Genomic DNA, 26,882 nt, shown 5'->3' on the forward strand with positions numbered 1-26,882 from the left:
TTAGCTGGCTGTAAAGTGACAGTGCTGGAGGAGTGAGTCGAAGTACGGATGAACGCTATAAAACATGGAGTGATGGGATCTATTTGACTTGGCTGAGCAGTACCTACCATTTCGGTAACAACCCCAGATCACTCCGCTCCGCTTTTCAGCTCTAGATTTGCCGAGCCACCTTGAGCTTGAGTCCGAGGCCAGCATGACACCAGGATTTGCAGTAGTCGACAAGCGTAATTTTCGTGAAGAGTGCTGGCCAGATCTACGTCTGAGCATCGCGTCGGGAAATGCTTGGCACAATCCACTCACGTCGGGAAATGGTGGGGGCTCGGGAAAAGGTCTCCTGGTTCAGGGCTCTCCTTCGGAGGCAGTGGCCTCCACACATGAGCGTCGTGGGATCCGTAGAAGCTGAACGCGCTCAGAGCTTGCTTCTCTCTGCTCCTGTCTGATTGAATTCCTATCTACCACAGAATTCGCGAAGGAGCATCGTGATACTGACCGTACGCGTCGCTGTTTGATCAGTGGCCAATTTCAATACTTCACCAGCCTCTATCGTTCTTCCACGGTGGCGGTGGCGGTTCATCAAGATGATTGCCCAGCCCATGACGGTCAGTGACTCGCCCATATCCGACCTCCCAGCCACAAAACGCCTCATTACGACACACTCCCCAACAGGCTCAGCAATCATCCACTCCGACGATGCCACTCGATGGCAACCAATGCGATCCGGCGCTGTCGCCATGTCCCTGATCTATACCACATCGACGTTTCCAGCCAACCTGAACTCTGACACCGACATCAAAGCGCACGACTCCAAAGTAGCCTCTGGAGGCATCGGGCTCGTCAACGGCGGTGGCAGTGTCTGCCGCATGGTCGACTTCGCTCCAGGTAACGAACCAATGATGCACCGCACGCAAAGTCTGGACTATGGCGTTGTGCTAGAGGGCGAAGTGGAGATGATCTTGGACTCGGGTGAGGTGCATCTGATGAGGCGGGGTGATGTGGCCGTGCAGCGTGCGACGATGCATGCGTGGCGGAATCCGAGTGAGACGGAGTGGGCGAGGATGATGTTTGTCCTATTAGATTGTCAGGCTGTCAGGGTTGGGGATGTGTGCTTGAAGGAGCAGCTGGCGCCGGGCCAGCACGAAATGCCCGCAAGCGGCAATGATGCTTGACCGCGGCGCCTGCCCTTCCTCTATGGCACCGTCTAAGATGGGTCAGCGGAACTACCTTCGCCCGCTTTGCGCATAGGGATGACCATCTTCAAGTGCTTAGTACGGGCTGCATAGTTTCAGAGCCCTGTTACACCAGTTCATGGTCATTGATGCTGCTGCAAGATATGTCCTGCGCTTATGTTGAATCCTTCAGCGTTCGCTATGCCAGGAACATCAGATAGCCAGAGGAATGAACCGCTACGAATCCACATAGTATAACTCTGGCTTCGACGAACGGCAGCGTTCAAATGATCTGGCACAATTATTACATACCAGGTAGATGATCCGACCTTTGGTCGTACATTCTTATATCCTTGCCAGTTAGAAGACGACGAAAAGAAATCGATGATGGAAAACAGGGCTAGGGAGACGCAAGAGCACTTATCATGCAAAAGTCACGGTGGCGACGATAGACGCGATGTTTCGTTGTTGTTGTCCTTGATCAGACTTTCGCAACGCCGATATGTCATCAATCACTACAGCCCCGAATCCTTGCAAGCCCACGCTGCCAGCTCAATTGCGTCGCAGTATCTGAGACTGTGATCGACTGATCATGGACCGACGGCATGCCGGAAGGGGTAATACTGGTCAGGCCTGCCAACACCCGAAAGGTTAATGTCGCGGTGCTGAGGTGAGTGAATCATGTCAGGCAGCCGACTTTGTGAGTGGCTGCCACCATGAGTTGCTCGCAAGTCTGTGGACTGCGAGCTATTGTAAATATAATGTGTACTCCAGCGACTGCTATCTCGTCTGGCAGTGGCCCATTTTCTGAAGCAGGCTGCGGGCTGGAAACACTGAGCAGACCATGGATATCACATCTGAGCACCACACAGCGCTTGTGGTAGCCCTTTCGGTGCTACTTTTGTCATACATTGTCTACTGTAGACACTTTCATCCATTGGCGTCTGTGCCTGGTCCATTTCTCGCGAGCATCACGACTGCGTGGCTCGCGCATGCATACTGGCGTCAAGATTGGCACAAGTATGCGATACAGCTCCACAAGCAGTACGGTCCTGTCGTTAGGATAGGACCCAACGCGGTAGACGTTGGTGATCCTGAGGCTGTCAAGGTCATATATGGTACTTGGTCGCGCTGTTATCGAGATTAGGCTGGGAGGCTAACCTTAAACAGGAGCAGGAAGCAAGTTCTTCAAGGGACAGTGGTACGGTGAGTTCTGGTTTGAAGCGCCAGATCGATGTCCGGATGACTGATTTTGAGCTCGTGCAGCTCACCTAGCGCGGGCCGGGCTCGAAGGACTCTGATCACTATCGCCGACAAAACGGAGCACAAGAAGCTGCGCCGCATGATCGACCCCTTGTATACACTCAAGGCAGCGAGAGAGTCCGAGGCGCTCTTCAATGAACCGATTGATTTCTTTGTGCAGCAGATGAACGCTAAGAAGGGACAAGTCGTCGATATGGCAGACTGGGCTGTCGCTCTCGCGGTAGATGCATTTACGTCTATGACGTACGGGAAGCCGTACGGTTGTCTGAACGAGGGCCAAGGGGATGACATGCTGGCTTTCGTCCACAACAACTGGATGCCATACACGTGGATAAATGCGCTCGCACCGTGGCTGAGCTCACTCGAAAAAAGATTCCGGAATTTGCAGGTGGCCGCGAAAGTCATAGCAACAGGCAAACCACCGGTGCAGATCTTCGGATGGGTCGCTGAGCAGCTGAAGAAGGGGTATGCTGCGTGCGACGAGTCTGGCAGACCACGACGAGTCCTGACAATGCTGGAGCGAAGCATTAGAGTCCAGCAGGACCACCCCGAAGAGTTCGGAAGAGATTCTGTTGAGGCGCACATGGTAAGTTGGTGTTTAGCAAGCACCCCGACCTAATTGGCTGACCTAAACGATAAGTTCGAGGTTGTTTTCGCGGGCTTTGAGACATGTGGTGCGACAATACCAAAGATGCTGTATCATATCTCGACCACTCCAGGATGTCAGGATCGGCTGAGGAGTGAGCTTGCCGCTGTAAAGCGACCGTCAGGTCTTGATGGCTTGGCCACATATGACGAGCTGACTCAACTGCCCTACCTGAACGCATGCATCCACGAAAGCTATCGCATCAATCCAATCACAGGCCTTTCGCTAAGTAGGAAGGTGCCCGAAGGCGGTGTCACGATGAACGGCTTTGACATTCCTGCGGGTGTGAGTTGGTCCCAGCTCTAGTCGCATGTTTGCTTACTCGTCAGATTGAAATCGGGATCACTCCACAGGTTCCAGTCTCGAATGAACGAATCATGCCGCAGCCCGAGCTGTTCAGACCGGAGCGGTGGCTTGAGGCAACGAAAGAAGAACGAGCTTTGATGGGTGAGACGCATTCAGTGAAACAATGGTCTGTACTGACAGCGAGCAGAACGAATCGATCTCATGTTCGGTGGAGGACAAAGTCGATGTCCGGGGAATGGTAAGTTAGGTCTTGATGTAGCGATGTCGTTGGCTCTGACGGACGACAGTATTTGCTGCAGCTCTTTTGCACAAGGTCGTCGCCGTAGTATACTCTAACTTCAGGGTCGAGTTCATCGGGCCACCTAGTGACATCCGTGAAACGAATCGCTTTCCTGTTAAGTGGGAGAATGTCAAAATGAGGCTTACGTCCATCTAGGTGCTCGTGGATGTGGACAGTCAGCAATGGATGGTCAGCACAGAGACTCGAAATTCATGCAGGCGTGCACTTGATCCACCTTCGGTGTCCTCGTTCCTGGTATCAGCGAGGCATGTGGTCATGCAGTCAGAGCACGGGTTTCGTCCCATGATCTTGCGACGCGGGAATCTGCGGCCAGCGTGATAGCACAACTGCTGGTAGCCATGTTAGTTATTCAACAGACGCCGGGTTGCTCGTGTGCTTTACAAGATCCTTTCGGGCATACCACACCTGCCGACTTCAATACTTACCTAACGAGGGTCTTGGCATTGACTGCCTCGCATTTGACTTTGGCGGCAGGTATCTGAAAAGATGTCGCAGACCCGCTTGTTATTGCCTCGTGCCCTTCACGTCACCTATTGTCCAGTGTGCCGCAGTTCGGCATGCTTGTGCATGCAGCAGTAGGTACTCGCGCAGGATGGATCGACCTAGCTACCCTCGTTTTGAGCGCATGCGCCAAGCACACCGCGATCCATGACGATGACGCCTGCCGAGCCACGCGTTTGCCTGATAGCGGCAACATCCTCCGACGCGATGTTCACTGCCAGCTCTATCGGGGATAAGGCTGCCACCTAGGGCTGCCGGTGTGCAAGCTTCCAGGATTCTCAGTGAATCCGTGGATTTGGCATAGTACTGGTGTCATGCCCTGCTCCCTCCATTGTATTAATTCTGACTAAAATCACCAAATCTCAATCAGCCGCTGACTACGATCATTCTTTGCCCAACCATGCCAGCAGGGCCATATCCCACAGCGTTCGACGCTGTCGTAACTCATACAGCACCGACTGAACCTCGCAATGACATTCGGCGACCACTATCAGCGGCGCCTTCCTACACCTCACTCCCACCTTATTCGTCCACAAACCCAATGGAATCGCAATCAGTGTCAAATCCGTTGCTCGCAGCCGCTCATGCAACGCCCGGTGCGCTGATATCGACTATGACTCTGACCAACCATACATCGACACAGGCTCGACATCCGCACATCGGGACCGCTATGCACGTCTCTCGTTATCTTTCTGCTCGGACGAGCGACAACCGGGAGCGCTATCGTCTAGAGAGCGTCGACGGAAGTCTTGAGAGTATCGTGTGGCGAGATGCGACACTTAACGGGCACCATAGCTTGGATGCGACGGGTAAAGATATTGTCGGTCGTCTCGTAGGCGGCAGCCAGGAGCTGAGCGCCATAATAGGACCCGGCAGCAAGAGTGCCTCGCAGCGTCCGTTCATTAGTATGAATTACGTGGCAATACAGAAGACTGGCAGGCTTGAAGTGCCTGCATTCACGGTCGAGGGACAGCATGTTGGCATGAAGTGGGAGGTCGTGGGTCTGGCGGACTCCGTCAGAAACTCGACCAATCTCGCTCGTGCTGGAGACATGGTGGCTGGTAGAAGGAGCTCATCGGGAACATTGCCTTCACGGGTCTCCATGGATGCTCACGACCAGAAACGCCAACACGCTGGCATCTCATTCCTTCGCTTGGTTGACAACGACGGCAATGTCTATGCTGAATACAGTCACGACGTTGGCCTGCCCGATTTGCATAAAGATGGTGAGTTATGGGGCGAGTTGAGGCTATACGCCAGGTCAGTGTTGATCGACGGTGAACCGGGCGGTGGGCTCGGGGAGAAAATGGATCGTGCCTTCCTGACCCTTGTGCTCTTGCTAGAAGCATCTGTGAGAGTTCTAGGAGGCAACAAGAAGGGAGAGCGGAATTGGGGCAACTTTGCTGGCTCAATGGGCTGTATAGTGATGTGAGGGCATGAATGTGAAGACCTTGCGACATGTTGCTTCGAAGATCTCAACCTCGGAAAGACCTTCCCCGAGATCATGGAATTACGCGGATACTAGGACGCAATCGCCGGCGGCGATCGCGATCCGGTCGCAAATTGACAGGTATACCGAGATGTCCCGGAAGTCGCAACTTCCCTGGATAAGTATAGCAGCTGCACAGTAGTTGCAACCACGACAGAGTCGCAGAGTCTTCATGTCCACATTGAGAAATGGAAGTCACGAACCGAGGGCGATCGGAAGGCGACCAAGGCGAGGGCGAGAGCGCGTATGACTGCGGGACCAGATCACAAGACGCAGTCCGGCTGCAGCTGAAAGGTGGTGGAGGCAATTCTGAAGAGCAACTATCCAGTAAGCAAAAGTGTCAACAGCATCTGCTCTCTCAGTGGAAAATTGGTCAGATCAATGGCAGAGACGTACCCGATCCCATCAGAGGAGATGCGAGGCATCAAGGTAAGGTCCGCATGGCATCTCCACGCCTTCTGAAGTTTTCTGACCATTTTGTTTGACAGAACTTGAATCGATCCTGCGACAGCCAATTTTGACACAATGAGCTCCGACGGATGTTGCAACGGAGTCTCTCACTGGAAGCGATACTGACGGCGAAGCGACGTACTCAAAGCTCACGGTCTGAGCATGGCACCCCAACGAGGCGCTGGTGGTCCAAGATAATGAGAGCTGGGAAGGTAAAGCATAAGTAGCCATGCGGTTCTGCGTTACTGTGAGCTGAAAGGGAAGAGCTGTGGAGAATTCCGCAGCCACCGTCCACTCCAGTCATAGTGTCCCGAGGTCTTCTACGTGGCCCGGGTCTTGTCTGGTCATGCGCAAAGCTATCGGCTGATAAGGGTTGCCTTGCTGCCTATTATTGTTCCGCCACAAGGCGTCCGTAGACTACGAGTACCTCAGTGCTGTAGACCTTACTCCATCTCCACTAGGAACGACCGTATATTGTGCTGACCATTTGACTAATCGAGTCCCATTTGTGACTTACCGAACGTCACAGCTGAACCATGGTGTATGGCCCCACCAGTTGACGAACAGACACCTGCCATCGGGCGGATTCGGCCATCAGCAACCCTGTAAGTCAGAACCCGAAATTGGCCATCGAACTGGCGATGTCCTCAGACCGTCCAAATCCGCGCCGCTCATCTCGCGACATCGACATCAACAAGCTGTCCGAATCGCAGCTACTCACGCGACCTCCACGACCTAGCCAGTCCCAGCCCTCATCCACACCCCTGCCGACCCATCATCGACGACCGTCATCAACACTGGTACCTCAGCCGCCTCCACAACAAGAACGTACTCCCTCTCCAGCACCCCCCTCACCAGACAACCCCACCACCTCAGACCTGCCCCTCTCCCTCTCAGCCTCTACGCTCCTGCACTCGCCCGCCCTCCCCACGGACGCCCGGACCGCGCTAAATCAAATTGCTTCGACCCTAGATCCACCCTCACATAAGATCACGGTCCGGTTCCACGCCATCGGCGACGCGCCACCGCTGAAGCAGAAGGTCGCCAAGGTTTCGGCTAGTAATACGTTTGCTACGATTGTGAAGTTCTTGAGGAAGCGGCTCTATCCGGAGGGAGGTGGGGAGGGGAGAGAGGCAGATGGGTTGTTTTGCTACGTCAATAGTGTGTTTGCGCCGGGGCTGGATGAGGGAGTGGGCAATCTGTGGCGGGTGAGTATGTCCTCAGGACAGCAGGGCGTATGCTGACGATGATGACAGTGCTTCAAGGTCGATGATCAATTAATTGTTGCGTATTCGAGGACGCCAGCGTTTGGGTGAGCTCGATCAGGAGATCGGCGACGAGGAGCGATAAAGGAAGGTTCAACGACTTTTGATTCTAGACAACGCTTGCTACCTGATGCAATGACACGATACGCTTTCAGATGCTGGTACTGTCGCTGGGCAGACTGGGACGGCTCAACCATCTCTGGCAGGCTCTTCCTGCTGCAACTTTTCTGCCAATGCGCGACTCACAGCCGGATCCCGCTTGTACTCAAATTCCGCGCTCGGATATGAGCCCTCTCTGACCTCGTTCTTGTACTTCTTGACTCCCTGCAACGCCTCCGACCAAACATTCGCGTATGTCTTCACAAACTTCGGCAGGAAACTACCCTCCGGTCTCCAGCCCAGCATGTCGACCTGGACCAGCACTTGCCCGCTACATCCTTGGCCCGCACCGATACCAATAGTCGGCACACCCAAACGCTGGGTTACGACTTCGGCGACATCCCCTGGCACAGCTTCCAACACCACCATGAAAGCACCAGCATCTTGTACTGCCTTCGCGTCCTCCCATAATCGTACCGCCTTCCCCACACTATTCCCCTGCACCTTGAATCCACCCAACGCATGCTGCCGCTGCGGCGTCAACCCAATATGCGCAACCACACTGATGCCCGCAGTTGTAATGGCCTTTATCCTCGGCGCCATCTCAGCTCCACCTTCAAGCTTCACAGCATGTACTCTTCCCTCTTTCACCATACGAATCGCACTGGCCACGGCCTGCTGATCGCTGACCTCGTAGCTGCCCATCGGCAGATCGCCCACCACGAAGCAGCGTGAGCTAGCAGCGCGAGAGACGGCGCGCGTGAACACCAGCATCTCATCGAGGGTGATCTCGGAGGTGTCGGGCATGCCAAGGGCGACCATGGCGAGCGAGTCGCCGACCAGGAGCATGTCGATGCCGGCGGAAGCGGCGAGGAGGGCAGAGGGATAGTCGTGCGCGGTGAGCATGGTTATGGGTGTCTTGGCGCGGTAGAGGGACTGCAAGGTGAGGAGCGTTGTGGGTTTGGTCGTGCTGGTGGAGGTTGGTGATGTGGAGGGGGCATGAGAGGAGTGGCGGACTTGGTGGTGTGGTTGGACCCGACGTGGTGACGAGGCATGTTGCTGTTGTCGTGCTATAGGCGGAATGAGAGCGCGGTGTAGCGGAGGCATAGATTGACGAAGTGTTCGCGACACGGCGACAGCAGGGCTGCCGGCCATGTTGGGCTTTCGGCAAGCAGTCGGGTGTTTGGTCCCGTGTCTGCAGGAGTTTAGGTGAGCTTCAGTCTGCTCGCGTGCTTGATATCCCTAAGGTGGTCTGAGATCGTGTGATATGAGGTCAGCCACAGGCACGGGCACCTGTGCGAGTCGTGACGCTGCTTGAGTCATTGCGGGAAAGCACGACAAACGCATATATAAACAAAGGTGAACGTGATGAGTTCTTACAGTGTTGTTTCGAGAATGCCAGTGCGTGGAATTCTCAGGTCCGACAATTTATTTCACAACCGAGGCCCGTGGCAGTAGGCGTGACTAAGCCTAATTTGGGTGTGGCTGATGGGCGCCAGCGACACCCGGGCAAGGCTGCCCATCCCTATGGTGCCTGGAGAGACGTTGGCTTCGAGATCTTGCATACCGGCTTGTCCGTAGACTAGGTAGCATGGTTGCCTCTCTTGCCATGCTCTGCCCAATCGACGCTTCGCGGCTGGTCGAAGTCACGTATGGCAGGAGATTGGCAGGAAGGACCGTCGGCATCGCTCTGTGTCGCTCCCAACGCGGCGTGTCTACTGTACAGTAGGTGCCCAGGCGAATAATAGCCTTCGACCCCTCTCTAGGTGCGTTTCTCCGACACCTCCAGGTCGGCACATTGCGAGAGCATGTCCCTTTGCTTTGCTGCAAGGACGACCCAAAGCGCGACGTGCTCTCGTAAGTAAGGTCCAGATAGGAGTGGTCAAGCTCTACTTCCGCTTCAAGGAACCGACCTGGCTGTTGTGAAATGGTCCAGCTCAGAGAGGAGATCAGCCAACCTCGGCACCGTTCATCGTTCCACGACGACGATCGTCGTCAAAAAGTCCAGCTATCAACACAGTTGCGCTCTACTCCGACCATACCGCCATGAATTGCGCGTTTGCTCCGACACCAACATAGACGCCATATATTCCCACAGCAAGTCCCTGGGAAGCGAATGATCATAGATTGATCCTGCGACCTGACATACAAGTGAGATTCATTCTAACCCTTCGTGGCTTGATCTGCAGAACAGTTTCAGCCATCAGAGCCCGTCTTGACCTGGAATCGAACCTCAAGGACATAGTCCTCAATCCGCTCAGTTTATGTCCGAACAGCCTGCATACCTGCAACCACCGCCGAGAGTATGGGCAGCGTCGCTACACCGATGACGCCAGGCCTCAGTCCGGCCTACGCGGCACTGAAAACCAACGCGGCCCGTCTCAATGCCACCTTAGAGTACTCATGTCAATGGGGCGCAACACCAGATGGGGGCATGAATCGCCTGTCCGCCAACGACGACGATAAGCGAGTACGTGACTGGTTCGTAGCGGAAACGGCCAAGTGCGGTTGTGTACACAAAGTCGACAGCATGGGCAACATTTTCGCGATCCGGCCCGGGCAGAACAACGACCTCCCACCAATTGGGCTGGGCTCGCATTTGGATACGCAGCCGACAGGCGGCAAGTATGACGGGATTCTAGGAGTGTTGTGCGCGATGGAAGTTTTAAGCACGGTGCACGAGGCCAGAGTGACAACGTACGCGCCACTGGCAGTAGTCAACTGGACTAACGAGGAAGGGGCCCGTTTCCCGCCCGCCATGCTTGGGTCGGGAGTCTGGGCAGGACAGTTCACTCTCGAGCACGGACAGACTCGGCAGAGCGTCACTGGTGAAACGATGAAACAGGAGCTGGAGCGGATTGGGTACTTAGGAAGCACCCCATGCTCAAACACCGACAACCCTCTCTCTGCACATTTTGAGGTCCACATCGAGCAGGGTACCATTTTAGATGGCGCCGAGCAGCCCGTCGGTATTATCAGAGGCGCACAGTCTGTGCGATGGTACCGACTTGTCGTCACCGGCCGTGCAGAGCACACTGGCGGCACACCGATGGACAAGAGGAGTGATTCGCTGCTCGTGGCGGCGCAGATGATCGTCAACGTTAACGAAGTGGCTCTACGCCGAAACTTCCGAGCTACTGTATCAACGGCGCGATCAGATCCCGTCAGCATGAACACCATCGCCGGCAAGGTCGAGCTGAGCTTAGATCTTCGTGCGCCTACCGATCAGGATATGGAAGAACTCGAATCCGAGTTGAAACAGGCCTTTAGCTCCATCAGTGCGAAACATGGCACGGAGTTCTCCATGGACATTGTCTGGGATTCTCGCGCAACATACTTTGATGAGCAGATGGTCGACTGTGTACGACAGGCGGCAATAAGCCAAGGCTGTGAGCACGAGATGATGAGTTATATTGGACACGATTCGTGAGTCTAGCCCTACTCGACACTTTCTTCATCTGTACTCTTCGTCTAGGATGGCCTCCATTTGCCTGCCTACTACTGACCTTCGTCTTACAGTGTGTATACATCCAAAGTCTGCCCGACAGCTATGATATTCACGCGGTGTCGAGACGGCATCAGCCATAACCCTGCCGAGTACACAAGGCCTGAAGAGTGAGTCCATTCTTTCCATCATCCACGACTCTGTCTCCCTCTCACGACCGTCTCTTCACACCAAGGTTGTCATGACCCGCACATGATCTTTTCGAAGTCCAATACCTAATCTGGAACTAGCTGCGCAACCTCAGCGGAAGTGCTACTAGGGGCATATCTTCGGAAAGACGAAGCGCTTCGACAACAGCACGGTGGAGTGACGACGTCTACTGTGACAGAGACAATGAAGACCCTATAGCCAACCAAGGCGACCCTGTATCCCGAGTCTTGTCGGAGAGGCTCAACTCAGACAGATTGAAGCACTTGATGGGCCACCAAAGAGACCGGTTGACATATTCAGGGGAATTCAGCTGAGGCCGGTTGAGAGAGCTCGAGTCTGATTCCGCGCTGGTCGGCACGCCTGACTATCAGCGAACATATGTATAACTTTGGCTGACCACCTATTCCTCAAGCTTCATCCTCATTCTCCTCTAAAGGAATAGCATCTGGTCCCACTATATCTTTTCGATCGTCAACCCTCCGACTCTCGATCCACTTCACCGCTTCCTCTCTGTTCCTGCACACGTGCCCCTGGCCCCGCCCCTTCTCCGCCATCGTGCTTGCACTTCCTTCCAAAGTCATGTCGAGGTTGCACAGCACACTGGTCCGCAGATATTCAGAACAATGAGCGAAGTGCACTGGATCAGGCTCATGCTCGAAACCCTCAGGGACGGAGATAGGGTCCAGATATGAATCGGCCAAGAGCGGAGAGGCAAGCAGAAGAAGCTGATGGTAGCTGTCGACAAGATGGTACAGACAGTGCAATGAATGCGTCCACGACGCTTCATATAAAGGCCCGGACCGAAGTGGATCATCAGTAATCGGATTGCCCAACAAAGGATAGGATTCGTGCTCAGGGATGGCAACGGAGCCGGAGCCCAGAGGCATGAGGTTGTCCCAGTTCCTGCGGATGGCGTCACGGTCGAGGTTGTTTGTTGTATTGGGAAAGTACGTTTCTGCTTCTGGTTTGAGGTAGTTGTACGTGTGTGAAAGAGTTGTGTAGAGGCCGTTGACGTCCGAGCCTGTCTCAACATCGAGGCCACGCAGAACTGGACTAGACTCTCGAAAGCGCTGCCGGAAGGATGGATAGTGAAGGGTGACTAGGATGAGTGATTGCAGGGTGACGATAATGAAGAAGCGGAAGTATGTTGAGAGAATGATGCAGACGGATCTGCGGCTTGCTGGTGAGGGCGAGGGAGGCGTTGTTGAAGTGCTCGAAAGCCATGAAGATGCACGAGAGCGCTTCTGGGGCGGCGAGCTGCTGCCGACATGAGTCGTTTCCGAGGCGGAGTCTTCTATGTCAACATCATCGTAGGAGAGGCGGTGAGCGTGCAGCATGGGGACTTTATCTTCTTCGATAGGGGAGAGTGGCATTGTGAAATACTCTTGATGTTATTGCTGTAGTCGTACACAACGCAGCGGCCTTGTCAATGATGATGGGAGCAAGAGGAAAGCTGACGTTCTTGGACAAGAAGTTGTCAAAGTGGGTGGTAGCTCCCTTCCAGCTTCTTTCCAGGAGATGCTCGATGTCCATTCCCTCGACGTCGCTTGCAGAGCGCGCGACTATCATGTAACACAGTGATGTGACGTGGGAGGCAAGTCCTAACGGATCCCGTGTTCGAAACGGCGGAGCTTGTTTGAACAAGCTATCGTTTGTTTCTTGGTGGACCAGGGGTAGATCGCCTTGTTTGGGACCAAAGGCTAAAAAGGCGTCCACTTCTGAAACATCTCCGGTTTGAGGCAGGAAAGCGTTTCGAAACGCGTGGCTTGAACGCAGTTGATGAGGCAATGGCGATCAAGCTGTACCCACGCGTCTCGTGGGCATCTTTGGGTAGTCCGCAGTGAATGCTACTTGCCAGAGAGAGGAGATGCGGTTCGAATACTGTGTTTTCTTGGCACTTCTGCTCGACAGGACTACAGCCATTGGGCTCGAATGCAAAGCCCAGGTCCAATCAACGTTAAAAGCGCTGTTAGTTCACTCGATAACCTCCATATTCCCTACAGAATTGTCCCATGCCCACTGACGAACTTTTTCAAAATTCCTGCACACATGCTTCGAATTCAGCTGTGGCCAAGCCAGAGGATCACCCTCTACCATGTAGAATGTAAAGAGCCCAATGTCAGCATTGCACTGCAGATTGAGTCTGAGCACCTCCAGGCAATGATCCGTGTGCCTTTGTAACGCCTCCGGGCCTTTCCCAAACTCGCCCCCAAGCGGCTCATAGTAGTCTTTGTAGGTGACTCTCCGAAGCAGGTTCAGGCAGTGGAGCTGGTGGAAGACTTCCATTCCAACCCTGTAGCCCTGTTCGCCGGTCACTGGGTGATCAACAAGCAAGCTGGACTCTTCGCCGAGCTTAGGCAGTGCTGCTTTTGGTACCCATTGATCTCCCATGTCATAGGAAATCTCGCGCCATGCTTTGTCAACCTCAGGGCCAGCACCCACAAATTTGTTGTCTCTAGTAATGTTGTAGACTTGTTTCTCATAGCCCACGGCTCCTGCCGCAGGAGACCAGGCTGAATACTTCTGAACATGACTCAGTGTTGTGCATGGTAGGTAGCAGGATACCAGAAACAGCGTAGATGAGGTGAGTAGCAACAGCGTATGAAGAAGCCAGATATATCGAGACGTTGCTAGCTTTGTCACATAGTCCGATAGACTTCTACCACGCCATTTGGAGGCTTTCTCTGGCAGGAAGTCAAGGTCGTGGAGGACTTCGAGGTCTGCTAGTGTCGACGAAGACTCGTATGATGCTCGTGCTGCCCGCTTCTCGGAAGTTCGGAGACTCTCATATTTCTGTGTCTCAATAGCCATGGCGAAGATTGAGTTGATACGTTGTTGAAGTTAGGTCTCGAGGTTGCTGAATGGTTCGGAGAAGCTGGCCACAACCTAAAGGTGGGAAATGTTGAATCAAACGATATGGAGGGAAAGCAGAAAGCGCCAGGCACAAAGGCGTTCCAGGGGCGATGGCCTTGCCCGCCGTCCTACATTGAAAGTCGTTGCCTTCCCAGGGACTTCGAGCAGGGAAGCTGTTGCCGGGTGGGTCGCGCCAAGCCTGGAGGCGATCGCGCTAAACCGAGGCTCAAACAGTTTCGAAGTCGTTTTGGGCAGGAACACCCATTGGCCATCGTTAAGAGCTCCATCAACGGACCATCATGTAATGAAAACCGTTGTTGATATTCGATCGAGACGTGCACGGTCGGAGCTTGGCCCAGGGGACAAGCTTTTGCCACCTGACGAAGCATCTAGCCCAAGGCTTGACACTTGCCAACGGTTAGCGATGCAGCATGTCGAACCAGGCTCCTGTTTGACCATCGCGTCGCCTGTCGCTACTCGACTCGTTGCAGGCTCCTCGCCGTTGAATGGTTGTGATCCCACCTGCTCAGGAGTCGGCGACACGTATGCTTGTTTCCGCGCCGAGACATGACGGTGAGTAACGAGCGCGAATTCCTTCCTCGAGGTCGGACTATACTCGGGCCACAGCGAACTAGTCGCCCCTCAAGTGCCTTCACAACAGGTTTTGCCGATCGTGGAGTCGATGATACCGTCTCAGGAGGACGCTGAAGCTTCATCGACACAAGCCATGTCGCCAAGTAATTGATGGGTGAAGCGCCGTGATGCCATGGAAATGCCTCAGCGTATGGTGCATGCCGTTCCATCCAGACGAGAAGACTTGCCTGACATACATAAAGCAACGGTACGCCGATGTTGTGGTACTCGTCCTCCATCTGCGATCAATCTCTCTTTCTGAGTCCAATCCCCGAAGCATTTACATTCATTGCAGCTGCTGGTCAGCCTTTCAATCATTCCTGTTCATCATGCACAACATTACCATCATCAAGACATTCTTGGTCGGACTATTAGCTTCGGTGCCCCTCGCTCATGCATTGGGCGTTAGCGATTTCGTCGACTTTGAGAAGCGGCATGTTGTAAGTATGTGTCCATACAGGTTTGCTCAAGTCAGCTGATGTTTCCAGGGTTCTTTAGCTTCCGTTGCAAGCAGGGCCGTCAGGGCCGCCGTTGCAGATATTGTTCCAGAGAAGCGCGAGGCTCTCGATGAGTTTGACAATTTGCTCGACAAGCGCGAGCCACATCACACCGAAGCTCAGATTGCTGCCAAGAAGGCAGCCAAGGGTGGCAAGAACAAGAACAACAAGCGCCAGCCTCCGGATGAGTTCGGTCCCTGGGACAGCGACTGTGATGAGTTCGGGTGCTGGACGGACCCAGTAGAGAAACGCGAACCTCACCACACCGAGGCCCAGATTGCGGCCAAGAAGGCTGCTAACGGTGGCAAGAAGAACAACAAGCGCCACCACACTGAGGCTCAAATTGCAGCGAAGAAGGCTGCTAATGCTGGCAAGAACAAGAACAACAAACGTCAGCCTCCGGATGAGTTCGGTCCCTGGGACAGCGACTGCGATGAGTTCGGGTGCTGGACAGACCCGGTAGAGAAGCGCGAGCCTCACCATACCGAGGCCCAAATCGCTGCAAAGAAAGCGGCCAAAGGCAAGAAGGGCAACAACAAGCGTGAGCCTCATCACACCGAGGCTCAGATTGCGGCTAAGAAAGCTGCGGGCAAAGGCAAAAAGCAGAACTGAGAGTGTCAAAACGAGGGTGTTGACATGACCAGCCTTCAAACTAGCTGCGACAGCTCCTTGGGGCTGTATAGCTCTGCTTAATGATATCCCACTGTCGTTACGAAGTGATAGAAAGTGCCTTTTCATCGAGTCGTGGGACAAGATGGGAAGCAGTCAATGCAAGACAAATTGATGCATAGATTCCAACACGAACAGCATGAGGACTCCCTGAATATGTGCTTACCTCGTGTGAACTTGCAGGAGCAGATTGCCATACCCTCCTCAATGCCATCGCTCTGACTGGGTCCCTATTGTGATCTTAATGAGATCAATGCTCTGAAGTTGCTCTACTCGGCGGTATGCTGTTATGCGCTAGCTTGACTGTTGTGTGTGGACGATAGATAGATGAGGTTTCACATGTTGTCCAAGAAATAGTGCCAGGGGAGTGCGAGGCTGAACGCCAGCCTTCCGCTGCCAAGCCTTACCCAACTTGAGCGCCGCAAAGTTCTGGAGAGGAACTTGGGCGAAGAGCATCCAGGAACCTCCTTGCACTGCATTACCTCTGTCTAGCAATCACAATCGCGAAGAGTTCTTTGTCTGGGTCCAAGAGTGATCAGTCCACCCTAAGCTGTCTAAAGCCCCAAGGCTACAGCTTGAACGCCTGACTAGGCGCGTGCTTCTCAAGCTACTAAAGCCCTGCGGCAGCCATCATGAACGGCGATAATTATTCGAGAGGTAAGGTGGATATAAGCTGATGCTTTACTTAACTAACATACTTCCAGACTTGGGCCGGCCAAGAGAACACTACGTATGCACTATTCCCCCACGATGCAATGTTGCAGCTAACATTGCTCAGGGTTCGAGACATGATAGAGACGACCGAAGAGATCGAGGTGGTGACCGCGACCGCGACCGCAGAGGAGATCGAGAGCGCCGTCGGTCAAGGTCTCCCCATCACCGGCAACGTCGCGACTACGACCAACAGGATTCCTACTCATCCAGCCGAGAATACCGGGCGCGTGAGCGCGAAGATCGATATGGTGGCAGTGGAGGTGGTGGAGATCGAAGACAGGATCGAGACTGGAATCGAGACCGTGGTCAGAGAAGACGAGACGACGATCGGCGACCGCCCCGACGAGGTGAAAGGGAAGATCTTTTCGACAACCGACGAGGCGGTCCCGGTGGTGGCAGACGCGATGACAATAGAAGAGGCGGCGGTGACGAATTTGCTGAGCAAGCGCGTGGAGGCCGCAGTCCGCCGCCTAAGAAGCGCGAGCCTACGCCAGACCTTACCGATGTAGTGTCGATCCTGGATCGAAAACGACGCCTGACACAGTGGGACATCAAGCCGCCAGGCTACGAGAACGTCACTTCGGAGCAAGCCAAAATGTCGGGCATGTTCCCACTGCCGGGTGCACCACGTCAGCAACAGATGGATCCGAGTAAGCTGCAGGCCTTCATCACACAACCACAAGGTGCAGCCGTCACACAAGCGCTCAAGCCGTCGACATCTCGACAATCAAAACGTCTCTTCGTGTACAACATCGCCCCCAACACATCCGATTCTGACATTGTCGAGTTTTTCAACCTTCAGCTCAACGGTCTCAACGTGATTCCAGTCAACGACCCGTGTATATCAGCTAATATGCCGGAAGATCACAGCTTTGCGCTTGTTGAATTCAAGGCTGCTTCTGACGCTACTGTGGCTCTTGCCATGAACGGGATCACCATGCCGCAACATGTCGCAGCAGTCAACGGCAGTGGGGAGACTCCACCGGGACTCGAGATCAAGCGACCGAAAGACTACATTGTACCGGCTGCCGAAGACGATCAATACACTCCCGGCGACATGTCAACAGAAGTGCCCGATTCGGCCAACAAGATTTGCATCTCCAATATTCCCGGCTATCTGCTCGATGATCAGGTCATCGAGCTCCTCACCAGCTTCGGTGAGCTTCGAGCATTCACCATGGTTAAGGACAACGGAACAGGCGAGAGCCGTGGCATTGCTTTCACGGAATACAAAGATCCTTCAATGACAACGTTGGCTATTGAGGGCTTGAACGACATGGAGCTCGGCGAGACCAAGCTCAAGGTCCAGCGAGCATCAATCGGCTTCACGCAAGCATCAGGTCTCGAGATGGGTGTGAACGCTATGTCCATGTTCGCGGGAACGCAATCGAACGAGCTTGACGGAGGACGTGTCTTGCAGCTTCTGAACATGGTCACACCGGAGGAGCTGATCGATAATGATGACTATGAAGGTGCGTTGCGGTGATCCCTGACTTTTCTTGATGAGTACTAATGCCTGCTAGAAATTTGCGAAGACGTGCAAGAGGAGTGCTCGAAGTACGGCACGATTGTTGAGCTGAAGATTCCCCGGCCCTCCGGTGGTAGTAAGCAGAACGCGGGCGTCGGCAAAATTTACATCAAATTCGAGAAGCCAGAGCATGCGAAAACGGCGCTGGAGAAACTGGCTGGCCGGAAGTTTGCTGATCGGACTGTTGTCACAACTTATTTCGATGAGGTGAGTATTCTCGGTTTCGATCCTGGGGTGCGTGTACTGACACATGGGTAGGCTAGTTTCGACGTCAACGCGTGGTAAACTCTCACGCAAATCGAATCATGGCCGAGTCTCAAGCTCTTGCACAAAGGCCACCAGGAAAGCTGGTTGTTGCTTTGTCGACCAAGATTTACACGCCGCTCAGGAGGGCATTCGATTCATTCAACCTGGTCCCAGCGCCTTGCGCGATCAGCACCGAGGCCCATCAAACGAGGTTCAGATCTCAGGAAATTGACCTCAGATCACAAGAGAAGATGCGCGTTTTTTGAACCACCACAGACCCTGAGCAGTGTCCGACGATTGACCCTGGCTTCCCGACCCGGACTACGGGTTCGTCACAAAAGAGCTCGCGTCATGGGTGAAGTATTTGGACGGTCGGTGTCAGCATAAAAGAGGCTCGTGGCTTCTTCGACCTTTGTGGGAGCCAGTGTAACTTAGAACAGAAGTGTAAGATCTACCTTGGCTGGGCGCAGGCTTGACTAAAAGTGGTGGGTAGAGCTCGCCTGCCTATCTGGACCATGCTGTAAGGCCACGAGCACAGCCGAGCAATCTGGAGCGCCAAAAGTTGAAGGCTTAAACATGTAGATTATGCTAGCTACAGTGCACTCATGCTCTGTGAATGAATCGTTGCATGGGCTTCATCTACTTCACAGCCATCAACGGAACATCAATGTGCTCAGACTCCAGACTTTCTACTCTGTGGCATGACTATCAAATTAATCACGACATTCATCCCAGCCAAGCACCAACAACCTCGTCCCGCTCTGCCTGACTCACAGCCCAGTACCTGACATCTCGCTTGACTTTCAGGGGAATCTTTCCACCGTCCTTCTCAGCGCTCTTGAGTAAGTCGACAAGCTCTTTCCGCCTTGCTCCAGAACCCAATTTCAACTTCCCCACAAAGTCTCGATAGATCTTCTCCTTGTCCTTGTCGCTGGGCTCATACGCCTTCATGATCTCCTCGCGCTTGTACTTTCGCTTGAACTCCGGCCAGTAGAGCTTGGGGGTGGCCTTCTCGGCCAAGAAGGAGAGGTACTGCACTTTTGGATCTGAATCCGCTGCATCGGCTGCAGCCGCGGCAGCAGCCTGTTGCTGCTCCTTCAGTGCGGCGAGTTCAGCGACGCGATCACGCGACCAGGACGTGAAGGCGTCGCGACGGGAAGACATATTGGGGAGGGAGAGCCAACGGCCATCCTCGACCAGTTGTGGGAGGACGAGCAGGGAGTCGAAGGTGGTGTAGGGGCTGGTATTGGTGGAGTCGAGCAGGGAGCGAAACAGGGCGACGGAGTCGGAAGCGGTCATCGGGAGACCTTCCTCCTCGTCGTCTTGGTCGCCGGGTTGGGAGTTGGGATAGTCTTCGTCGTAGTAGTTGTCCGAGTCGGCTTCCATGGCTGCGAGCTGGTAGGCTATGTCGTCTTCGGTGAGTTCTGCGGGACCGGTCGCGGGTGGTGGTGTGACGGACAGGCGTGGGCGTTTGGGTGCGATGCCTGGCTCCCCTTCGGCCTCGTCGTCGGTGACTTCCACTTCCTCGTAGTCGGAGGACTCGTCGCCATCCTGCTGAGGCGGGTCGGCCTTGTCTGCGGCTTCGTTGGCTGATTTCGGTACAGTCATCGTGCCGTCATCCTTCGTCGTCTTCTCCGCTTGAGCATCATCGATTGCCTTAGCTCTCTGCTTTCTTTCCCACTCAGCCCGGTCCATGTCAATAACCTTCATCATCACATCCTGTGGGAACTTCCACAAGCTCTGCTTCGTCTCCGTGTTGTGTACAAATCTCCGACCGAACTTCGTGGTTACCAGCACCCAAGCGCCACAGTCCGGAATGGCGGCCTTTGTCTTCGGTCTGTCGCCGCCATGTCCTCTCCGAGGCGGACGCTGTTGATAGCTGTTTCCGCCAGTGAAATGTCCGGGCTGGGCTGTTTGACGGGCAAAGTCTTCCTGTGCGCGGAGAGTTGCTTGCACAATCGGATCAGGGCCCGCTTCCTCGGCGAAGAGCGGCTCTTCTCCCTGGTTGGCGGCAGTGGTTTCAATAGTTGGCCGGGTGTAGGTGGAAGATTTTGTGGATTTGTTGTAGTAGTACTTGTGGCCACTCGGTGCCGTGTGTTCGGTCCATCCTTCGGGCAGAGACGTCGAGGGCTGCAGGCCCGCAGATCTGTGCGTCGACTTGAGCATTGTGGCTAGTGATCCAAGGAGTGTGTGACCCGAAGCGACTAGGCAAAATATTGGAATGTCGTTCATGAGCGCTCTTGATTGGGCAGCCTTGCCCAGCCTTATATACTTCGCGACTTCTCCATCTACAGGGACGCGCGATGCGGTAGTGCCTGCTCTTCCTACCTAGGTACATTGAATCAAAGAGCTCGACTGAAGGCCTCCTCCTCCCAATCTCTCTTACACAGTCTTAGTCGTCGCTTCGTTGGCTGAACATCACATACGAGCATCATGTCTCGACGATACGACTCAAGGGCATGTCCGCTTCCCGCATCTCCAAGCCATTCTAACAATTCGTAGACGACAATCTTCTCGCCAGAAGGCCGGTTATACCAGGTTGAATATGCCCTCGAGGCCATCTCACATGCCGGCACTGCTCTTGGAATATTAGCGCAGGATGGCATTGTGTTGGCTGCGGAGAGGAAGGTCACAAGCAAGTTGTTGGAGCAAGATACATCGGCAGAGAAGCTGTACATCCTGAACGAGTATGTCCGTGAAGGCACCAAGTAATGGGCAGCACTGACAAGGACTTCCAGCAACATGATCTGCGCCGTCGCCGGGATGACCGCCGATGCCAATATCCTCATCAACTACGCTCGACAAGCCGCCCAGCGATATCTCCTCACATACGATGTCGACATTCCTTGTGAACAGCTCGTACGGCGCTTGTGTGATCTGAAGCAAGGCTACACTCAACACGGTGGTCTACGGCCATTCGGTGTCTCATTCATCTATGCTGGCTGGGACGCCCAGAGACAGTTTCAGCTATATCAGAGCAACCCCAGCGGAAACTACGGAGGGTGGAAAGCGACAAGTGTTGGTGCGAACAATGCATCAGCCCAGAGTCTACTCAAGCAGGACTATAAGGAAGACTGCGATCTGAAGGAGGCCTGTGGTATGGCAGTCAAAGTGTTGAGTAAGACAATGGACAGCACTACCTTGAGTAGCGAGAAGAGTAAGCTTGCCTTCGTGTCAGGGGGGTCCCCAGCTAATATTGGTGTAGTTGAATTCGCGACGGTTGGCAAGACTAAGGAGGGAAAGATCTACCATCATCTCTGGAGCGGCGAAGAGATCATGGCGCTGCTTCGGGAACATGGCCTGGCCAAAGAGGAAGAGGCCGACAGTGGTTGATAGCAGCGCGCCCTGAAGGCATTCAAGGGCAGGGCAAAATCGAATGTGTATTCTGACCACCATAGCGACCGGCGTCCGGGTGCGGAAATTAGATGTGCACAAACTCTGGGCTTTTCTCACAAACATTTTCGGACCCTTTCTAGGAATGGTTCAAGCTCTCTAACGCTTTTCACAGCTCCCTGAAGCCTCAGCTCAGCTCGGACCATTGTTTGTGAGTCCTCAATTGACCTCGAATGGAACCTGCACTAACTACCGACTATGCTTGCGGCGGCGCACCAGCCGCAAGAATTCAAATCGCTCAACTAAGTCATACAGAGCGCTTTCAATGTCCACGGGTGTTCAGCGATTAGACCATCCGCGAACAAATCAGCGACGCCAGCCACCCTCGCTCCTCAAGATCCTGTATCGGAACGGCTCTTTGAGCAGATCTCCTTGCTCAACCTGGCGCTTCACCTCTTGATGATGATCCTTACTCCAGCGGTCTCTCAGGATGTCCTCACTCGCGGTTCTGCCACCTCCGTTAGCGCGTCTACCGAGAACCCAAGTCACGCTGTCCGGACGCAAAGCACTCACTCGAAGTAAATGACATATTCCGTGCCGTCGCCCTGACCAGTCCGCCAGTATCGGTATGCAGACACTTCCGGCTCGTGCTTCTGGACTTGCTCCGACACCCACTGGACGAGTTTCCAGGTCTCTTCGAGCTTGCTTGCTTTGGGACGCACGAGGACTAGGACTGAGGCAGCCATGATGCTAGATCGCGTGGGTGTGCGCCTGAGAAGGCGTCCGAAAAGCAGCTTCTTCTAGCTATATACAATCTGGAGAGAGGTGGTGCGCGAAGCCAAAATACGAGGACCTTCAGCTCAGGGACGAGGATACGAGGGAACACGAATGACACGACGTTCTGGACCCGGCGACAACAACCACCTGCCAGTTGACCATCAGTCGTCTGATACATCGCGGATTCTATCACACGGTTGTGTGTGCAGAGGGGGCTCCGATTGCCACTGCACCCCGGGCATGGTGGTCTCTGTCACGTGATCACTGGCTGACATGAGCAGCCCGATGACTTTGGAGCGATGCTTTGAAGGTTTACAACTGGTGCAAGCTCATGCAATTTTGATTCAAGTTTGGCTTGACTCCTCCTCCGACATAAAGTATCGATGAATCGACAGACTTCGTGTGCCAGTGCTGACCGTGGGGCCGCATGATCATTGGATACTGTGGTCATACAAGAAAGCGGGTCGCCGTCTATGAACCACACGCTTATTTCAACGAGCTGTAAATGCTCGCTTTTCGACGCGCTGGCTCGAGTTGAGCTTCATCATCTCGTCGCAGAGCATTGGACTCCGAAAAGTCAGCCAACGCCTTTCAGAAATCTCCATACGACATCGCAGGCGGACGAAGTCACTGCATATACAGAGGCGTTCTCAACGGCTCCTCGGCTATATCCAGTCTGCAATGTCAGTGACTTTGCGCCAGCTCAGCACTTCCGACAAAAACGACCTGGATCGCGGCGAACGCAGCCGTTGCCGCGAATACCTGATCCCGGCGGATTCCCACCACAAACATCATTGTGAACGCGAACAGGAATATAAACACCGATACGAATATCAGTCTGTTTCGCATGGTCGTGATGTTATCGAGCACAAAGATCGACACTGTTGGTATGATGAACGAAAACAACATGCAGATGATGTTACCGATCATTGTCAACGTTGCTCGTTCATATCTCCAGATTTTCCCAAGGTTGGGATCCTCTTCAGCATGGCTCAAGTGTCGGCCAACCACGTAGTGCCATACAGCGAGAACGTGATCTGTCACCAAATCTGCAAACCCGTCCGCTTCTTTATTATCCAGGACAATCAAGTCATGCTCATTCGCCGGCATTGTCCACGGGTCGCTTTCAAGCATGTTGTCTTTGAAAAAGGATTGTCCGCCATCGTCTCTTCCAAGCCAGTCTCTGAGTGTCTGCAGGCTTTTCCTAGAAGTCTTCTCAAGTCTGAAAACATCGCTGGCCGATTTGAGCATCTCATCTGATCCGGAGTCAGCACTGTCCTCCACTGGGGCTCAAGCACTTACGATAAGATCCCAACTTTTCCTCAAGTTCCTTCATGGCCTCGCGCTGGTCGTCAGCCTCTGATCCTTGAGCATCATATGCAAAGTATTGGTATGATGTGGTCAATTTTTCGTCTCCCCCTGCGGCTCTATTCAGCACCGCAGAAGCATTCGCTTGTGTCTCGAGGTACGTTAGTTCAGCTTGCTTGTACAGCAGACACTTGAGGGTCGCATGACGAAAGCATCGAAAGTTTGCTAGTTCGGGGTGCTTGCTGAATAGTAACGCCAGTCGATCGTAGCCACCGATGGTTCCCATCGCAGCCCCCGATAATTTCAGGTACACACCGTCTAGCACGCTGACAGCATTTCTTCAAAATCCGAAACTGCATAGAGTTGCAATTAGTATTGTTCGGGGCAGTCAAGCAAGCACGGCTGTGTACCGGTGATGCGCCTCAGCTGGTGGGGGAAATGGCCATCAGGCTCAACCCATAATGCCTTTTGGTTCGCTATGACTATCGCGGGACCGACATGCGCTATGCAGAAGACAAGCAGGGGGCAGTGCACCGAATCTCGTGCGCCACTTACATGCAGCTTGCACACCACCAGTGTCTGAGTGTGCCTTGTCCTTACCTTGCCAAAGCACAGAATGCAGAGAGCAAAAATCGAGCTGATGACCCCCCGGAACACCACTGCATGATGACACGGAATTGGCGCGCAGAAGCCACTAGGCGCAACTTCCGCTCTAATGACCATCCCACCCGCCTTCTGCGCGACTACTTGAAGGACTGCGCGCCATCAATTTCATCAAAGTGAAATTCTTTCATCAGATTGGTATTGAGATTTCCTCGTACCTATACTCAGAAAGGGTTCTACTCCAATGTGGATCGGCCCACAAAACATCGAGGTTGTTTGATCTCGACTCGCGGTCTCGTCTAGTACTCATTGGACCTCCCACACGCCACAGCATTTGATTCGACCTGTCTTTGGCTACTAGGCGGCACAGTGCCTTGTCTGACCTTGCCTACTGCGCATCAACTTCTGGCTGTCAAATCAATCGGGCGGATCTGAGGACCGCAGGCAGCAGCCTGTTGTGCTGTTGGTGTGGGAGATGAGTAGTGGTGGGCAGGCGGACCGACAGGATCGTGAAGCAGACAATGGGCGCCCAGCGAAACGGAGAAGAGCAACAGTGAGTGCTCTTCCCTCATATGGACGATCGACTGACAATGGCTACAGAGCCCGCCCAATGAGGAACTCACCACGCCGCCAGGGGCCTCGATGTCACACTTGAGCACCAGCCCACTGACACCAAGTCCCGAACGCGAGCACTCAGCAGGCGAAGACAACGATTCAACGGATAGGGAGCAAAGTGACCACCACTCTGACCTAGCGCCGCCAGGGCTTGATCACGATGACGCTCTACCTCGGAGGATTTCCAATACTGAAGGCTCTGTTGTCGACCGCGTTCTGAGTGAATTTGTTGTGACACAGCCACCAGCGCGTTCGGAGTGGCGGCCGCGATGCATCATGCACATCCTCAAACCAAATGATCCATTGCGCGCAGGAGTCATACCTCGTTGGGGCTTGTTGGATACTCAAGCTCCTGCGAGCTTTGCGTACGAAGCGCACTCAGAGAAGCTGCCATCCCATTCTACTATTACGAGGTTCCAGCGACAGTCTCCGGTATAATTGGTGGCGAGCTGACTCCGCTCGGTATCGCGCCGGTGGTCTGGCACGAACATGTAACACCCGAAAAGATCTACCATACGCCGTTCTATGTGCTACCGGATCATCACTTTGAGCGCGATGCGGATTTCATTATTGGCAAAGACTGGCTTCAGGAGGCGGGATTAGAATTGACGAGAGTCCAGCATCATGCGCCTGTTGCCAACAGTCCAGCCTTCTACGCTCGCAGCCTGCAGAGGGAAGCGCGCCCTGTTGGGTGAAATCGCAACCAGGCCGCGGAGGCGGTTCATGGGCATCAGCACCAAAAATTAGTTAGCAGGTCGGCTAGGCTCGATTGCAAATGCATCGTGCGGCAAGTGCAGTCACAGTCGCAACATTGCTACCCACTTACCTGGGCTCGCTAGGTAAGGTTTCGCACTTTGTGCGCGGCAGGAAGCGGCCGAGCTGCGTTCGTGGCTCGGGTCTATTTGCTTCTGCGACGGACGTGTCGTGTTCTCGCTAACTCAGGCACTTATTCATTTCCCAGAACGTACTGAGCGCTAACATGACGCAGATCTGGTTCGTTGTCGAGGTCCGTATTCGAGTAGTCGGGCTGTGAGGAACTTCTGACATGGGTGACTGCACAGCCCCGCCCTGTTCTGCCATTGGAGGATACGTCAGGTTTTGCCGCTATTATCCGTGCGAGCCGTGTTGTTCTGAACCCAAGGGTTGGGCTGAGCTCAGGCTCATGCGATCTTCGGTTGCTGCAGCAAGAACTATACGACTATCATTGTGCGCCGACCCGTTCACATGCCCTCGCTAGCGCGGCATATGGCAGACTCCCAAGTCCGAGCGCCAGATAGGACGCCCACTACCGAATGACAGAACCTTGCAGATAATCAAGTGCATTGAGAGACTGACTGCTTTGACAGGGGGTCTCTACACCCCCTTGGGAATGCCATTAAATTGAATGGTCGATTACGATGCGCTGCCTGCAGCCCGCCTTCACCGGTCAGATTGCCCCTCAAGTTACCGTCGACTCCCAGCCTGATGGCTCGACTATGTCTATCGCACCTCGACTGTCCTCCTGAGGCTCTGCACGATACCGCTATAAGTTCTGCATTTCGCTTTGCAGCTTTCGGTAACAAGCTCGACTTGATGCTTCGTTGCACAGATGTCGCATATGTACACGTACTCAGGTATACGTGCAATTGTACACGACAAATACAGTAAAAGAGAATATCGTCGCTGGTTCGAGCAGCGCCCGGAACTATTTGGCCCTGTATCCAAGCGAACGAGACCCATGGTATGTCGACAGTCGTCGAAAGGTTGAGTCATGCTGGCTTTTCTGACGATTCCACAGAGTCGTGTTCACGCCGATTCAGGACAACAGTATGAAAGTGTCCATGTCATAGAGCACGGGCAGACCAAGGGCGAGAAAACTATACCTCGTGCCTTGATATGCAACCAGCCTTCTGGCGAATCATGTGTCGATGTTGAAGTGGCCGAAAGGCGCCTCAACATCGACACTAAGACCGGCATCGCAAGACA

General features: G+C 54.0%; 15 protein-coding genes across 15 annotated transcripts; 9 read left to right on the forward strand and 6 right to left on the reverse strand.

The window, feature by feature from the left end:
• Positions 1-578: 578 nt before the first annotated feature.
• Positions 579-1,166, forward strand: AB675_11393 (uncharacterized protein; the record flags this gene model as incomplete). Its single annotated transcript, XM_018140235.1, has 1 exon — positions 579-1,166. The coding sequence occupies one exon, from the start codon at positions 579-581 to the stop codon at positions 1,164-1,166; it is 588 nt and encodes a 195-aa protein (XP_017999915.1).
• An 844-nt stretch (positions 1,167-2,010) lies between these two features.
• Positions 2,011-3,817, forward strand: AB675_11394 (Pisatin demethylase; the record flags this gene model as incomplete). Its single annotated transcript, XM_018140236.1, has 7 exons — positions 2,011-2,284; positions 2,337-2,382; positions 2,433-3,015; positions 3,070-3,360; positions 3,405-3,522; positions 3,569-3,619; positions 3,669-3,817. The coding sequence occupies 7 exons, from the start codon at positions 2,011-2,013 to the stop codon at positions 3,815-3,817; spliced, it is 1,512 nt and encodes a 503-aa protein (XP_017999877.1).
• A 766-nt stretch (positions 3,818-4,583) lies between these two features.
• On the forward strand, positions 4,584-5,615 carry AB675_11395 (uncharacterized protein; the record flags this gene model as incomplete). The annotated part of the gene is made up of 1 exon (XM_018140237.1): positions 4,584-5,615. One exon carries the CDS (start codon positions 4,584-4,586, stop codon positions 5,613-5,615), a length of 1,032 nt encoding a protein of 343 aa, XP_017999822.1.
• A 1,148-nt stretch (positions 5,616-6,763) lies between these two features.
• Positions 6,764-7,438, forward strand: AB675_11396 (Ubiquitin-like protein ATG12; the record flags this gene model as incomplete). Its single annotated transcript, XM_018140238.1, has 2 exons — positions 6,764-7,330; positions 7,379-7,438. The coding sequence occupies 2 exons, from the start codon at positions 6,764-6,766 to the stop codon at positions 7,436-7,438; spliced, it is 627 nt and encodes a 208-aa protein (XP_018000156.1).
• Positions 7,439-7,576: 138 nt separating this feature from the next.
• Positions 7,577-8,641, reverse strand: AB675_11397 (3-methyl-2-oxobutanoate hydroxymethyltransferase; the record flags this gene model as incomplete). The annotated part of the gene is made up of 1 exon (XM_018140239.1): positions 7,577-8,641. The coding sequence occupies one exon, from the start codon at positions 8,639-8,641 to the stop codon at positions 7,577-7,579; it is 1,065 nt and encodes a 354-aa protein (XP_018000110.1).
• A 1,150-nt stretch (positions 8,642-9,791) lies between these two features.
• AB675_11398 (N-carbamoyl-L-amino acid hydrolase) lies at positions 9,792-10,916 on the forward strand (the record flags this gene model as incomplete). Its single annotated transcript, XM_018140240.1, has 1 exon — positions 9,792-10,916. One exon carries the CDS (start codon positions 9,792-9,794, stop codon positions 10,914-10,916), a length of 1,125 nt encoding a protein of 374 aa, XP_018000069.1.
• Positions 10,917-11,548: 632 nt separating this feature from the next.
• On the reverse strand, positions 11,549-12,514 carry AB675_11399 (uncharacterized protein; the record flags this gene model as incomplete). Its single annotated transcript, XM_018140241.1, has 1 exon — positions 11,549-12,514. The coding sequence occupies one exon, from the start codon at positions 12,512-12,514 to the stop codon at positions 11,549-11,551; it is 966 nt and encodes a 321-aa protein (XP_018000158.1).
• Positions 12,515-13,115: 601 nt separating this feature from the next.
• Positions 13,116-13,952, reverse strand: AB675_11400 (uncharacterized protein; the record flags this gene model as incomplete). The annotated part of the gene is made up of 1 exon (XM_018140244.1): positions 13,116-13,952. The coding sequence occupies one exon, from the start codon at positions 13,950-13,952 to the stop codon at positions 13,116-13,118; it is 837 nt and encodes a 278-aa protein (XP_017999944.1).
• Positions 13,953-14,956: 1,004 nt separating this feature from the next.
• AB675_11401 (uncharacterized protein) lies at positions 14,957-15,736 on the forward strand (the record flags this gene model as incomplete). Its single annotated transcript, XM_018140245.1, has 2 exons — positions 14,957-15,067; positions 15,116-15,736. The coding sequence occupies 2 exons, from the start codon at positions 14,957-14,959 to the stop codon at positions 15,734-15,736; spliced, it is 732 nt and encodes a 243-aa protein (XP_018000096.1).
• Positions 15,737-16,425: 689 nt separating this feature from the next.
• On the forward strand, positions 16,426-18,320 carry AB675_11402 (Splicing factor U2AF 50 kDa subunit; the record flags this gene model as incomplete). Its single annotated transcript, XM_018140246.1, has 5 exons — positions 16,426-16,450; positions 16,498-16,523; positions 16,572-17,979; positions 18,031-18,242; positions 18,294-18,320. 5 exons carry the CDS (start codon positions 16,426-16,428, stop codon positions 18,318-18,320), a joined length of 1,698 nt encoding a protein of 565 aa, XP_017999851.1.
• Positions 18,321-19,007: 687 nt separating this feature from the next.
• AB675_11403 (Pre-mRNA-splicing factor dre4) lies at positions 19,008-20,447 on the reverse strand (the record flags this gene model as incomplete). The annotated part of the gene is made up of 1 exon (XM_018140247.1): positions 19,008-20,447. One exon carries the CDS (start codon positions 20,445-20,447, stop codon positions 19,008-19,010), a length of 1,440 nt encoding a protein of 479 aa, XP_017999999.1.
• Positions 20,448-20,511: 64 nt separating this feature from the next.
• AB675_11404 (putative proteasome subunit alpha type-3) lies at positions 20,512-21,614 on the forward strand (the record flags this gene model as incomplete). Its single annotated transcript, XM_018140248.1, has 4 exons — positions 20,512-20,589; positions 20,784-20,968; positions 21,020-21,438; positions 21,487-21,614. The coding sequence occupies 4 exons, from the start codon at positions 20,512-20,514 to the stop codon at positions 21,612-21,614; spliced, it is 810 nt and encodes a 269-aa protein (XP_018000134.1).
• Positions 21,615-21,980: 366 nt separating this feature from the next.
• On the reverse strand, positions 21,981-22,360 carry AB675_11405 (uncharacterized protein; the record flags this gene model as incomplete). The annotated part of the gene is made up of 2 exons (XM_018140249.1): positions 21,981-22,122; positions 22,188-22,360. 2 exons carry the CDS (start codon positions 22,358-22,360, stop codon positions 21,981-21,983), a joined length of 315 nt encoding a protein of 104 aa, XP_017999905.1.
• A 715-nt stretch (positions 22,361-23,075) lies between these two features.
• Positions 23,076-23,985, reverse strand: AB675_11406 (uncharacterized protein; the record flags this gene model as incomplete). The annotated part of the gene is made up of 2 exons (XM_018140250.1): positions 23,076-23,647; positions 23,694-23,985. The coding sequence occupies 2 exons, from the start codon at positions 23,983-23,985 to the stop codon at positions 23,076-23,078; spliced, it is 864 nt and encodes a 287-aa protein (XP_018000041.1).
• A 792-nt stretch (positions 23,986-24,777) lies between these two features.
• On the forward strand, positions 24,778-25,612 carry AB675_11407 (uncharacterized protein; the record flags this gene model as incomplete). Its single annotated transcript, XM_018140251.1, has 3 exons — positions 24,778-24,855; positions 24,903-25,252; positions 25,300-25,612. 3 exons carry the CDS (start codon positions 24,778-24,780, stop codon positions 25,610-25,612), a joined length of 741 nt encoding a protein of 246 aa, XP_018000180.1.
• Between the last annotated feature and the right edge of the window lie 1,270 nt (positions 25,613-26,882).

The sequence above is a fragment of the Cyphellophora attinorum genome, assembly GCF_001299255.1.
Source record: "Cyphellophora attinorum strain CBS 131958 chromosome Unknown Contig13, whole genome shotgun sequence".
NCBI classification, from domain to species: domain Eukaryota; kingdom Fungi; phylum Ascomycota; class Eurotiomycetes; order Chaetothyriales; family Cyphellophoraceae; genus Cyphellophora; species Cyphellophora attinorum.